The 14,909-nt window shown below is 39.2% G+C and overlaps 2 protein-coding genes across 2 annotated transcripts; both read right to left on the reverse strand.

The window, feature by feature from the left end:
- Positions 1 to 1,515, reverse strand: LOC147860511 (putative F-box protein At3g61730). The gene is made up of 5 exons (XM_087324113.1): positions 1,458 to 1,515; positions 814 to 965; positions 418 to 517; positions 205 to 315; positions 1 to 98 (listed from the first exon to the last, which is right to left on the reverse strand). The coding sequence occupies exons 1-5, from the start codon at positions 1,513 to 1,515 to the stop codon at positions 1 to 3; spliced, it is 519 nt and encodes a 172-aa protein (XP_087180239.1).
- LOC147860512 (putative F-box protein At5g36000) lies at positions 1,348 to 3,913 on the reverse strand. The gene is made up of 3 exons (XM_087324958.1): positions 3,688 to 3,913; positions 2,262 to 2,464; positions 1,348 to 1,748 (listed from the first exon to the last, which is right to left on the reverse strand). The coding sequence occupies exons 2-3, from the start codon at positions 2,449 to 2,451 to the stop codon at positions 1,651 to 1,653; spliced, it is 288 nt and encodes a 95-aa protein (XP_087181084.1). The 5' UTR covers positions 2,452 to 2,464; positions 3,688 to 3,913; the 3' UTR covers positions 1,348 to 1,650.
- Between the last annotated feature and the right edge of the window lie 10,996 nt (positions 3,914 to 14,909).

Here is a 14,909-nt window from a genome sequence, read left to right on the forward strand (position 1 = left end):
TCACGACTGAGCTAGTGCTTGTGTGATGCGAATGGCAATAATAGAATTCTGTCCCAGGGTTTTGGCTTTCATCGTGTAGAGTTTCACCACCAATTTGGCTGATATTAATGAGTCAGTACCAAGCTTTAGAATCCATTAGAAAACAAGAGTATGTATTGCTGTAACCACCACGAAACAATTGTACTGTTTTAAAGTGTTCTTTACCTTCATTTTCTTGCCTCAAGTTAGTACTTGCTGCCACCGCAAATGTCTTACACGATGTTGAAGGGTGAAAAACCCCCGGAGGAAATGTCCATGACTTCAAATTCAGCAATTCTATAAGAGATATTGATAATAAGATTCATTATATAATATTTATTTATTTATTTATACAGATTAATAATATGATGTATTAATAATAAGATTAATCATATGAACTCTTTCTGAAAATACACGGGTTTTTTTTATCACAATGCAGTGCATCTAGAGCCTTCACAAGAAACTCACTAAGATTCGGTGAAATACACTTAAGCCTTGCCTACATTAAAAGCCACGAAACATGAAGAACTCCACTATAAGTTCCAGAGATATACACAAAAATACATCGAAAGCCTTCAAAAAGAACTCCCTTATAGATAGGGAAAAATACTTCAAACTCGCAGGCATTTTATATAAAACACAAAATGCATCCCGAGCCTTAGACGAATGCTTATTTTCTATGCTATAACCAGACAGATCGATCAAATGCAAACGATTCATATAAAACCACAACGTCAAAGGAATTAAACTAAAATCAGAGTTCAAATACTTGCCCTTTGTACTCCTGCTTCTTACGTGCTTTGCATCAAGAATAGCAGCCATGGCTGAAGTGTCAGGAGATGGACAAACAACTTGCTCTTCTATTTCTTCGAATTTCCAGTCTCCATTTATGTACTCTTCATGGAGGAAGAGTTCCCAATGGCGAGCGTCAAGCACTTGAACAGTCCCTATAAATAATATAAGGCAACATAATTTCATATAATGCCACGGTCAGTGATCTAGATCTTGTGAGTCAGCAATGTCTGAGGAAGGACATGGTAATTCTTTGATCTTTATATTGTTCATTGATGACACATCTATTGCTAACTGATCGAGCAACATGAAGCAATCAAGAGTTGTACTGTTCTGATCAAGCCGGGCGGATCTATTAATTAGGGAGGAATACTTTTTATATACTGGTAAGAAGAAGGGAGCAAAATGCATCACCATCGCATGTTGGCTGGGTACAAACTGAGCAACGCAGCAAGTGCATATCTGAATCACATCAAAGCGTGAACAGATCAATCAATACACTACGTTGAACTAAATAGAATCTTTTGCAAATTTGGAAAACCAATATCATTAGACAATATGTAGTAATGTCTTTTAATGCTGACCTACAATCCAGGGCCCCTTTATTACATTAGACACTCTGGTTGTGCATGACTCTAGATTAGTACTTCTGCTTGAAGCAATAGCGGGTAATTGACTTGAAAGCAAAGCTTCACCGGATTCCATCCTAAAGGTCCCCACTCTGAGCCAATCTGCAGGAGATTATATAGGTTAATATGTTATAACTAGTGGTGAGTTTATACCATTAGTTCCCTTATAAGAAGAATTCTCGGATAATGTCTGCAGAACTTCCTCTTCAGATCAAGGCAAAGCTGACATGGAAGAGATACTTGAAATATAATGCGATTTTATACCAATGTGTTCTTCTGAATTATGGAAGCTGTACGCATGCTTTGCACCTGCATATATAATTATAGCTTTAAGAAGGTTAGCATCACATTATGAGATCATTATTAAACGGAGGATTAATCGTTGATCTTATTGGTGAAAACTTTTACAACAGTAGACATTAAAGTGTAGCACAAATTTAGCAGACCTTCAAGATTAAAACATAAGCCAAGCTTTCCCTAATTTAGCAGGCAAAGTTCAAGGTAACCCAAGTTAAGTTAAACAAAGAATACCGTCTTAATTTTACATTGCTAAACAAAAGTTTAGGAGTCTTTCAAGATCAAAAGTTCGGCAAGCAACGGTTTCTCTAAATTAGAAAGCTAATTTCGAAAATTCCATAGCTAGATTAAACAATGCCACTACGTCTTAAACGCAGTTAACCATAACCTTACTAGCCACGATTAGCCAACTGATTTATCAGAATAAATTCAAGAGCATTGGTACGCTTCCCAAATTTAGCAGGCATATTACTTCCTTATAAATAGAGAATCAATAATACGTCATAACTGCAAACTATTACTTACCAGTAACAGCGTCATAGAGGTTTCGCCATGGAAACTGAGGTTTTGCATCATAGTATGGAACTTTTAACTCGCGATGGCAAGCTATCATCCAGACACATCTTTCCATCACTAGACGATGAAATGCTCGATTCACCAAAGAAAGGCGGATAAGAGAGCTTGGATTCAAGAAATCGAAGATGACGAACCACATATCTTCACAGAGACTGCGACATTGCAAAAAATGCCACCTTTTCAAGCAGCTAGTATATGTACTCAAATGGAATAAATACATCGAAGTACATCAATGAGCTATATTATCAGAAGCTAATCATATGAGCTTATTCTTTTTAGGTAACATCTAACGCAGATAATGGCAGGAAATATGAAATAAAGCAGATATTTTTACACATATAGACGTGTGCGTCAGTACGCGTCATTTATTATTAAATGGACCATTTACGTGCGTTACATTATCACAATACATCGTAAGTTCGTTTTTTGTGATGTAACATGTAGTGCAGATAATGAAGAAATAAAATAAGCAAAATATGTCCTAGAGACTGGTGCAAGTCTGCTTCATTAAATGGATTATTTTCATGCACAATATATCAAGAGTAACTAAATACGTCACTCCCTTAGAGAAGGCATGCAACATAACATCATTTTCTCAATGAATTTATCACTCAAGGAAACCAGTATATTCAGAGAGAGTGTTGTGTGTAATTGCTTAAGTTAATGAGCATTTCAAGCATTAAACATCATCTCGTTCTAGCGAAAACATAGATGGATTGATGTCCGCATATAATGAAAGAAACTATATTCTTTACGAAAGAGCATTTCAATCTCAAAATTATCAAATGAAATTGATAATCCATCGCATGCAACGTCAAATATTCATCCCTTCGTCCATCAGAAGGTATCACAAGATCCAGCTGTGATTCTGCAGATACTACAAGGATATGAAAGAACGAAAATCGACTTAAGGAGAGGACAAACAATTGAAACTGTGAACTTTCATTAGTGAAGAAAATATTGCAGGTAAATAACTTGGTGGAATGAATTAAACCGTAGACAAGTGGGGAAATGCAAGGATCAAATGAATGTAGAAACTAGAGAACCAGACACTGTCAACGAATGTATAAAAAGAAGCGAAGAAAATATTAAAACTTCAGCGAATACAAGTACGTATTATCTGAGAAAAATGAATGTAAAGCCTAGAGAAAAAGTACAGAAAAGAAGCAAAAAAGACAGATGAAAACTTAAGAAAAAAGAAAGTACGATAAGGTTTCACCTGATGAAATAGGAAACAATGAACGCAAATGGTACTAGGAGATCATGCCAGATGCGCAGATCAATAAAAGAGACCAAAAGGAATTGACAAACAAAGAAAGGCTGAATAAGATATGAGTCGAAGAAAGTTGAAGGAAGGAGAAAAACGCACGGCTACCAGATATTCGAAGGAAGATCGAGTGATGACTGATGATGATGTTGGAAGGTAGCATCACAAGACGAAGAAGAAGCAGTGACGATGAGGTCTGAGTGTCGAGGACGTTTCGATGGACTGTTATTGCAGCGCAAGAGATCAAGGTTGCTGGAATTAGTGAAAGGATCAACTGCAGAGATGGAATTAGAAGGAGATGTGTCTGATAATGGAAGACGGCGACGATGGTAGTGGTGGTAAGGATGGCGACGACAAAGAAGACGCAGAAGAAGAAGACGACGACGAGACGTATGAGACCTGGTCGCTACGGCTGCTCCTGCTGCTGCCATGGATCAAATCCTTCAGAAGCAGCGGAATTCACTAGCGATTATTGTGCTTCGTTTTCTTAAAGAGGCTCCTGGACCAAAAACCTGAGAAGAAATTTAGGCGCGCGATAGAAAGCAGAAAAGCAGAAACGGCAAAAACAAAAGGCCAGCCTAATCCCTTCTATTTTACACGCTCGAATATTATGAGTCCTTTCATTTTTTTCGGTATTTACCAGAATACCCTTCGGTTTCGATAGTTTCTAAAACTCTTGCGGTCCTAACCCTAGAGCCCTAACTCTTTAGGGACACTTGCCATGAATAAATACCCTACAGCTTTCAAGCATTACGAAAGTGCTTCTATGATATGGGTGTGACGATGCAAACTTTTTTATCGAAAAAACCTTGAATATTTTAGGCTTTCCAATAATGCTAGTAAATATTTGGTGTCTAGCAAGTAACCTAGTGAAAGTTTTAACCTCAAGGTATATCCAAAATTTTAGGGTCATTTCGGCGTTTTAGACTTAGAAGAGTTGGGAGATTTTACTTCTCCAATGCTATGTAAAAGATCCTTCTGAGAAGCTTACCTTGATATCTAGTTGAAAGAAAGTCTAGGCAATATAAGAAAGATATCAATAGTATCAACTCTGCTCTTTTATTTTTCAAAACTATATATATACCCTTAACAAGTTGCTCAATGAATAATTTTCCCTTGCCACATGGAATGTGCAAAGAGATCCGAAAAGTGGGTGCACGAAATCGGTGGGTCATATTTGACCTCAGAAGATGATAAAAAAGTCTTTCTCTATGTTTCTAACTTGTTCATCAAATTTAATCTCAACAGTCACACTCATCAATCACATCTTAGTTATCATGTGGATACATGGGAATCATCAAGATTATATCAATGATTCCCTTATGTGTGGAATGTGGTCAATGTCAGGTTTGTTGCAAAGCCATTAAAAGGAGCAACGATTGATAGTGTAAGCAACTTCACGATTCTTGGAGAGTCACATGTTGGTTTTGAGTTCATTTGAGAGTTCGATCCTGGCTCAATACGAATTATCTAAAACTAAATTTATGAACTACCTTTATAATGAAACTAGTTTTGAGTGTGCTTACCCTCAAATGTTAATGTCTTTATATTGAATGAAACTTTAATATTGCATCTCTATAACGAAATAGTTTGGTCGAGACTTGAATCCACAACCATGATGTTCCAATAAACAAGTTTTACAAGTCCAACATCATATTTATATATCAAATTTGTGTAAGAACATGGATTGTCATGCTCATGATATGTATAGGGGTCGGAATCGGATGTCAAGCACTCACACAACTACTGACCAAGTTCAGGAATATGATTCAACCAACAGGAATAAACAAAACAGAGACACAAGATTTTTAACGTGGAAAACCCTAAAACGAGAAAAACCACAGGACCCTCAAGGTACCAAAGATTCTACTATGACAGAGTGTACAAGTGATTACAGTCTCTCTAGACCACAAGTCTAGAGGCATCACCTGACATCTCGGAATCTGTGAAACCTTCAAGCATAGGTTTTCCGGAGCCATACCTTAGGCATACACTCAAGGTGTCGTTCAAGTATTCGAGAATACACTTCACTGCAACCCAACATGCTCCTTTCTAGGATTACTCATGAATCGGCTGACAACCACAACAACAAAGGCAATGCCCGTCCTAGTGCAAACCATGGCATACATTAAGGTATCCACAATTAAGGCATACGACACTTTTTTCATCTCAGCTTTGTATTTTTCACTTTTTGGTTTGACCAGAATTTAGCTTAAAGTTCACACAGTGTAGATCCAAAAAGTTTTGCCTTATCCATATTGAACCTTTTGCAGTACCCATATCATGTTTTTGTTCTGTCTTGGACTAAGTCCTTCATAGCAAAGGACTTACTCAGAGCTTTCTTCAAGCATCCAATCTTGTTGGCATCTTGACCAACAACCAACATATCATCAACATAAACCAAGAGAATCAGATATTCACCTTCATCATACTTCTTCACAAACACACAGTGATCGGCTTGTGTCTTGTGGAATCCATGCTTCGTCATGAAGGACTCAAATTTCTTGTACCATTGTCGATAAGCTTGCTTCAAATCATATAAGCTCTTCCTCAACCTGCATACAAGATTCTCCTTTCCTTTTACCTCAAAACCCTCAAGTTGCTCCATGTATATTTCCTCTTCCAACTCAACCATGTAGGAATGCAGTTTTTACATCTAGTTGTTAAACCTCTAGGTTCATGCGTGCAACTAGGCTTAGAACAATTCGAATGGATAACATCTTCACAACTGGAGCAAAAATCTCATCAAAGTCAACACCCTGTTTCTTCTTAAAACCCTAAACACCACCATGTGAATTGTGTGTTTAGGTGGACATCCAGGTTCTCCATTTTTTTATCTTGAAGACTCATCTATTCCTTAGAGCCCTTTTACCCTCAGGCATCTCCACTAGGTCATAGGTGTAGTTCTCATGCAAGGAATCCATCTTGTCTTGCATGGCATTGTACCACTCTCTTTTGTGCACATCCGACACAGCTTCCTCGTAACATTCTGGCTCACCTTCATCAGTCAACAATATATATTCACAAGTTGGATACCTTGAGGAAACCTTTCTCTATATGAGAGGGTATCTCCTTACTTCAACATTCAGCTCAACATCATCTGCTTCAGCTGGCTCAACATCATCTGACTGTTGTATGTCGACTGACAGTACAGGACTAGAGTCTACCAGTACAGAATCCATAACAATGGCTAGTTGGAAAGTCGACACTGGTTGTTGTTTCCAGTCTTCAATTGTCTTGTCTTCCATAAACACAATATCCTGACTTTTGACCACTTTCTTGTCAAGCAGATCCCACAATCTGTAGCCAAACTCATCTTCTGAGTACCCAAGAAAAATGCATGGCTTTCTTTTGTTGTCCAGTTTTGATCTCTGATCTTTAGCCACATGCATGTATACTAGGCATTCGAACACCCTCAGATGCTTGTACGAGACATCTCTTCTAGTCCACACCGTTTGTGGGACATCACCATTTAGACGTATTGAGGGAGACCTATTTATGAGGTAACAACTATTATCATTGCCTCAACCCAATATGACTTCGATAGTGTTGAGATTTCAAGCTCAACTAAGTTTAGCCATTTAGTTAACCATGTAACTTAGTAGTTACCTAGATAGAATCTAGTTAGAATGTTAACTATAAAGCCTTAAATATGATTGTGTTCCTTGTACTTAAGTGGGATACCTTCTAGATCCCCCATCATCAAGTTCATTTAAATTTAATATTATAGGACTTACACCCTTGTACCTATATTCTCCTCATACATGTGCACCTTTGCACATAAGATGTATATATACCTCATTGTGGGTATTTTTGTATTTTGATGTCTCTTTAATATAAGTAAGAATTCCTTGAGCTATACTTATTAATCATCCCCCATTTATTGTTCATAAGTAGCAATGGGCCCGGTTCGGTTCAATTTCTTGGCCTTGAAACCAAACCAAACTATTTATTAATAATAAAAACCGAACCAAACTGTTTTAAAATTTATGAAGCCATCTAAATCGAACCGTTTAGAGCCGAACCGTTAAACCAAACCGTTTAAAGAATAGGAGAAACCAAACTGTTTACGAAAAATTTAAAACCAAACCAACCCGGTTTATCATAAATCAAAACCAAACCAAACCAAACCATTTTTTATTGATATTAATCATCATACTTATTATAAATTATCATAAATTTATTCATCATACTCATCATAAAATTTGTCATCATAATTATCATAAAATTTGTCATCATATTGATCATAAATTTGGTCATCATACTAATCATAAATTTGATCATTATACTTATCATAACTTTGATCATCATACTTATCATAATTGATCATCATAAATGAAAAGGAGACTCTACATATAATACATATAAAATTTAATAAGTTAATAAAACAAGAGTTTAAAATTAAATGTTGAAAGTTATAGTCTATTGAGAATATTTATGAGTATTTTTTAAGCTATAAACCTATAAACCTTTAAACCGAACCACATAAACAAAAACCGATAAGCCGATAAACCGATAAACTGGTAAATTCAAAACCAAACCGAAATCGATTAGTAACATTTGAAACCAAACCAAACTGTTTATTTATCGTTGAACCTATAAACCGTTAAGCCATGGTTTTTCGGTTTGGTTCGGTTTGAGCCGAAACCGGACCCATTGCTATTCATAAGTGTAACTTCCTCTCTCTCTTCCTCTCACACACATACACATATCACATAATCTTCTGCAACTTAATCACATTCGTGATTAACTATTGACATAATTAGATAAGTCTAATAAACCCTTAGTTAATTACCTAATGTTTGTGTACTAGCTCTCTTGTTCTTTGCATCCGAACACATATTCGAGAGCATAACCAATTGTGGCCGGTCACGATCCTAACAGTCACCAACTATGTCACCAACTCTAAATTCGAAGACTATGGAGGCATGTTCGTCATGAGACACAAAGCAAACACTATGCCGGCATCCAATTCGGCAAGCACCTCCACATTAGAGGAAGTATGGTTCGTCGACTCAGGCGCCTCAAATCACATGACGTCTCACGAAGAGTGGTTCAGTGATTTGCATATGCCCGATCGACCCTCTACGTGGAGACGAGAGGCAACACCACACACACCATTCCGCATATCGGCAATGTTCCTCTTGGCAAGGGCAACAACAATTACATCAAGAATGTTTTGCAAGTTCCAACAATAACGAAGAATTTGGACTCGATCAACCAAATCATGGAGCAAGGCATGCAAGTTTGTTTCAATAATGGAGACTGCTTTATAGAAAAGAATGGTCGACTCATAGCTAGAGGACGGAGAGAAGGCCGAATGTTTATTCTCGATTCACACGAGGTAAACTCGGCCATGTACGTAAACAGTCTTAAGGTTGAATCGAATATCGAGTTGTCGCACAAGAGAATCAACCACATCAACCTCCAACGGCTCTGAACTATGTAGACGAAGGGAGTAGTTATCGAACTTCCGACCTTTGAGTCAACCAAGTATGCAAAGCATGCCAACTCGGCATACAACATTGACTCTCATTCCCAAAGGAGAGCAACATAAGCAAAGGCCTCCTTGACGTAGTCCACTTGGATGTGTGGGGGCTAGCCCAAATGCCAACGATCGACGAATGCCAATACTACATCACCTTCATCGACGATTACTCGTGCTACACGTGGATCTTCCTTATGAATAAGAAGAGTGAAGTGCTCTCCCACTTCCAAAAGCTCAAGAGCCAAGTGAAGAAAGAAACGGGTCGGCATATTTGATACCTACGATCAGATGGAGGAAAGGAGTACTTCTTCGACGAATTCATCTCCTACCTCCATGGTGAAGGCATCTGGAGAGAATTTTCATGCCGACACACACCCCAACAAAATGGTGTAGCTAAATGAAAGAATCGGCACATACTCGAGGTAGCACACGCCATGTTACATGAGAAGTACATGCAAAAATACTATTGGGCCAAAGCGGCAGCCACAACCATCTACATTATGAATCAATGCACAACTACTAGAGCACACAAACTAACTGCACACTAGCTGACTTTGTTGCATCTACGAGTGTTTGGAAGTATTGCATATGTTCACATCCCGACCGAAAAACGATAGAAGCTCGACCCAAAGTCCGAAAAGTGCATTTTCGTCCAGGATATTCATCCGAACAAAAGGGATACCAGTGCTTCAACCCTTCCACCCATTCCATTCGAGTAAGTCGAGATGTCATCTTCAACGAATCGTCAACTTGGTATAAACCCAATTCGACCTCGTCTGGCCTGACTAAGGAAGAGTTGAACACCATCTCAGATGACGACATTCAATTGAGACCCATACCTACCAATCCAAGCTCAACCATGATGAGCGGACCATCGGAGCAGTCAAGCAATAGGAGCACAACACAACCATCTACCAGGTTGGACAAAGGTAAAGGTAAGATGCCTGAATACGACGTCGATCACCCCGACGAAAGCGATTCAGATGTGTCGGCTCTCTCTTTGGATAGTGAGTTTGAAGTGCCCATTCTGCGAACCCCTGGCGTAAAGAAAGCATTGGCTTCTATGAACGAAAAACTCCAAACTCCAACGCTCGAGCAGAGAGAAGAATCCGGTTACTCAATTCAGCTACAATGAGTATATGGCACACCATTATGCATTCATAATGAAGGTAGCAGCCGAACAAGAGCCCGAAAGCTTTACGGAAGCAGCTCGTGACACCCGATGGGTGGAAGCCATGGACCAAAAGATGCGAGCGCTAGTTCACAATGAGACTTGGGATCTTGTAGCACCTCCACCGCACAAGAAGGCGATGAGTTGTCGATGGATTTACAAAATCAAGCACAATGTCGACGGCTCCATCAACCGATACAAAGCTCGAGTTGTTGCTAAGGGATATGCTCAAACCCAAGGTACCAACTACGAAGAAACCTTTGCCCCGATGGCAAAGATGACCACGATTTGGACGGTCCTAGCACTCCCGATGGCAAAAGGGTGGCATCTCCACCAAATGGATGTGAAAAATGGGTTCCTCCAAGGCGAACTAGCGGAGGAGGTGTACATGGTACAACCTCTTGGCTACAAGTCGAAATCACATCTGAATGTCGTACACCACCTCAAGAAGCACCTATACGGCCTCAAGCAAGCGCCAAGGGCTTGGCATTCAAAGATAACTCAGTCTCTGCACCGAATCAACTTTCAAATGTCTAAGTCCGACAATTCGTTGTTTATTTGAAGCAACTCCAATGGTCTGATCTTCATCATCATATATGTCGACGACTTAATGATCTGTGGTGAACACCTAGCCGACATCAACAAGGTCAAAATGTTCCTATCCGAGAAGTTTGAGATGAAAGACATGAACGAACTTTATTACTTTCTGGGAATCGAGGTCATCTGAACCAGCGACGACATCATGCTCTCCCAACACCACTACATCCTAAACCTTTTGTTCAAGTTCGGTATGATTGACCACATGCCAATTTCGACTCCCCTTGATCGCAACCTCAAATTGCAGACGGACTCCGAAACACCATCATGTGAGCCAACTCAAAATCCGCAAAACTCAGGTGTCTCATCTATCTAACTATCACGCACCCGACCTGAGCTATCCAGTGTATCCAATTTATGCGAACACCATGCGACACACATTTGCATAGTGTTAAACGAGTCTTATGATACATTAGTGGGACCATGGATCGAGGAATCATTCTATAAGACAAGAGCGACCATTCGGTTAGAAGGATAAACTGATGTCGATTGGGCCGAAAATGTATCCGATCAACGTTTGACATCCGGATTCATCTTCTCACTCTAAAGCACAGCTATTTCTTGGAGTAGCAAGAAGCAACCAATAGTTGTATTGTCTAGCACCGAAGCGGAATACAGGGGCGTGGCCATAACCACTTGCGAAGTAATTTTGTTGAAGCGGCTACGAAAGGACTTCAATGAATCGGTCGACAAACCGATGCGTATCTACTGCGACAATCAAAGTAGCATACAACTAGCCCGAAACCCGGTCTTCCATGCTTGAACAAAACACATCGAGGTGCATTATCACTATGTTCGAGAGCACATCGTCACGGGAGACATCGACCTCCAACACATCGGCACTAATCAATAGACAACCGATATCTTTACCAAGGCCTTAGGAGCAGACAAGCTCCATTGGTTTTCGCTGGCACTCGGCCTTCGGCCGATTAACAGTCCAAGCCTTCGTCGAAGGCTTGAGGGGGACGAACCGAAAATTGCCGACATGACTTAGTCGATAGCCGAACTCTCACACTTGGAGCTTGAGGGGGCGTGTTGAGATTTCAAGCTCAACTAAGTTTAGCCATTTAGTTAACCACGTAACTTAATAGTAGTTACCTAGATAGAAACTAGTTAGACTGTTGACTATAAAGTCTTAAATAGGATTGTGTTCCTTGTACTTAAGTGGGATACCTTCTAGATCCCCCATCATCAAGTTCATTTAAATTTAATATTATAGGACTTACACCCTTGTACCTATATTCTCCTCACACATGTGCATCTTTGCACATGAGATATATATATACCTCATTATAGGTATTTTTGTATTTTGTCGTCTCTTTAATATAAGTAAGAGTTCCTTGAGCTACATTTATTAATCATCCCCCATTTATTGTTCATAAGTGTAACTTCCTCTCTCTCTTCCTCTCATACACATATCACATAATCTTCCGCGGCTTAATCACATACGTGATTAACTATTCACATAATTAGATACTAATTAACCCTTAGTTAATTACCTCATTATGGGTATTTTTGTATTTTGACGTCTCTTTAATATAAGTAAGAGTTCCTTGAGCTACACTTATTAATCATCCCCCATTTATTGTTCATAAGTGTAACTTCCTCTCTCTCTTCCTCTCATACACATATCACATAATCTTCCGCGGCTTAATCACATACGTGATTAACTATTCACATAATTAGATACTAATTAACCCTTAGTTAATTACCTCATTATGGGTATTTTTGTATTTTGACGTCTCTTTAATATAAGTAAGAGTTCCTTGAGCTACACTTATTAATCATCCCCCATTTATTGTTCATAAGTGTAACTTCCTCTCTCTTCCTCTCACATGCATATCACATAATCTTCCGCGGCTTAATCACATACGTGATTAACTATTCACATAATTAGATACTAATTAACCCTTAGTTAATTACCTCATTATGGGTATTTTTGTATTTTGACGTCTCTTTAATATAAGTAAGAGTTCCTTGAGCTACACTTATTAATCATCCCCCATTTATTGTTCATAAGTGTAACTTCCTCTCTCTCTTCCTCTCACACACATATCACATAATCTTCTGCAGCTTAATCACATATGTGATTAACTATTCACATAATTAGATACTAATTACCTAATTATTAATAGATAGTTTTGCACGTGACAACATACTTCGCACCCTTTCTACTATGGTCCTGTTCATCCTCTCTACAAGACCATTTACCTCATGTGTTTTGGGCACTGTGTGCCCAAGTTTGATACCAAGACTCTTACAATACTATTCAAACTAGCCCTTGTACCAAGCCTTAGAGTGAAAGGAAGCTCTACATACCTTCCACTTCCAAGAGAAGGTCCTTAGCCAGTATATGTAACACCCTACCTTCCACTTCCAAGAGAAGGTCCTTAGCCAGTATATGTAACACCCTCTCGCTTATATGACCTAGCCTCTTGTATCATATCTCACTAACCAAATCGGCCACCGCATTTGCTTCATCTTTGCACAATTTTGCATGCATTACATAGTGTACTCTGCTTTTGTGCCTGAGCCAGAATCAAACTTCCCTTGCAAAATTTCCCTACACCATTTTGAAATCTACCATCATAGCCTTCATCATCAAGTCATCCTATAGATATCAGATTCAATCTGACATCCGGGACATGGCATACGTCTTTCAACATTATCTTGCAACCAATGAACGTCAACAAACAAACATTCCCAATGCCAACAATTCTGCATGAACCATCATTCCCCATCGTTACATAGCCATAGTCCCCAGATGCATAAGATAAGAAGCATTACCTCTTGGGATTCAAGTGGAAAGATGTATCGCAATCTACAACCCAAGTGCACTCATCACTGGCAAGGTTCCCACATGCTTGTTCACTAATAAACAACTCTTTCTCACTGGCTGCAATGGCTGAGGTATTTCTCTCCTCTGAAATTTTCTTCTCCTCAACACTATCAACATTTCCTTTGTCTCTCTTAAAATTTCAACGATTCATTTGGAAATGTCCTAGTTTCCCACAATAGAAACATGTGAGTCTTCCCCTAGATTTTGACCTCCCTCTGGACTTGTCACGATTCTAGGAACCCTTTAACTTACTCCTTCCTTTACTGGAATCTTGAGCCACATTTGCTTATGACTGAGACGAGGCACCCATTTTCTTTCTTCTCGTCTCTTCATTCAGAAGACTTGCCTTTATAGCCTCTAGGGACAACTTGTCCTCTTGACAAGAGTTACTCAGTGACAACCTAAGTTTCCCAATTGTCTGGTTGGGAAGAGAGCGACAACAAAGCCTGCAACTCATCGTCTAGTGGCATCTTGGTCGAGGCTAATTGGTTTACCATACCCATGAATGTACTAGTGTGCACCACAATGCTATCACCATTTGAGTACTTCAGCCTCACCAACTTTCTCATCAGGGATGCCTTGTTAAGAGCATTCATACTCTCATACATGTTGGCAAGCTTATGCCACAACTCATAGGCATTTGTGTCATTTGCCACATGTTGGAGTATGCTCACATATACAAATTGTCTGATGGTTGCTACGGCCTTTCTATGCAAGATTTTTCAATCACATTCAACTACCCCAGTCGGTACTTCCTTCCTATAGATTGGTTCATACAAGTTCCTCACTGTTAGGAGATCCTCCATCTTGATTTTCCAGTCAGAATACTTATGAGATCACACTAGAGGTATTCCAAAATCTCAAGGCCATAGCCTTGACACGAAGATATCTCAAGGCCATAGCCTTGACACAATCTTCGTGTCACAGAGTGGACGGAAACCATAGAAACGGTAGAGAAGAAAAAACACAGAGAATGGAACAATAAAACTTGATTTAGGGTTTGTCAGATCATCGACTAGGAGAGAGAGTTGCTTCGGTGCCACTACACCTGCAAAGTCTTCCCGCATTGCTCTCCCTTACGTTCTATATTTTTTTTCTCTATTTGTCTCTTTTTCACAACCCTAACACTCACTTTCTTATATATATATATATATTCGGCCATGAGGAGGGACACAAACACAAGAGCTCGTAAGGCAAAAACGAAATGCACCAAGGACAAAATTAAAATCTAGAAT

This window comes from Azolla caroliniana, unplaced genomic scaffold, assembly GCF_043228905.1.
Source record: "Azolla caroliniana isolate FFs.n. ecotype wild unplaced genomic scaffold, voAzoCaro1.0.p SCAF_9, whole genome shotgun sequence".
NCBI classification, from domain to species: Eukaryota; Viridiplantae; Streptophyta; class Polypodiopsida; order Salviniales; family Salviniaceae; genus Azolla; species Azolla caroliniana.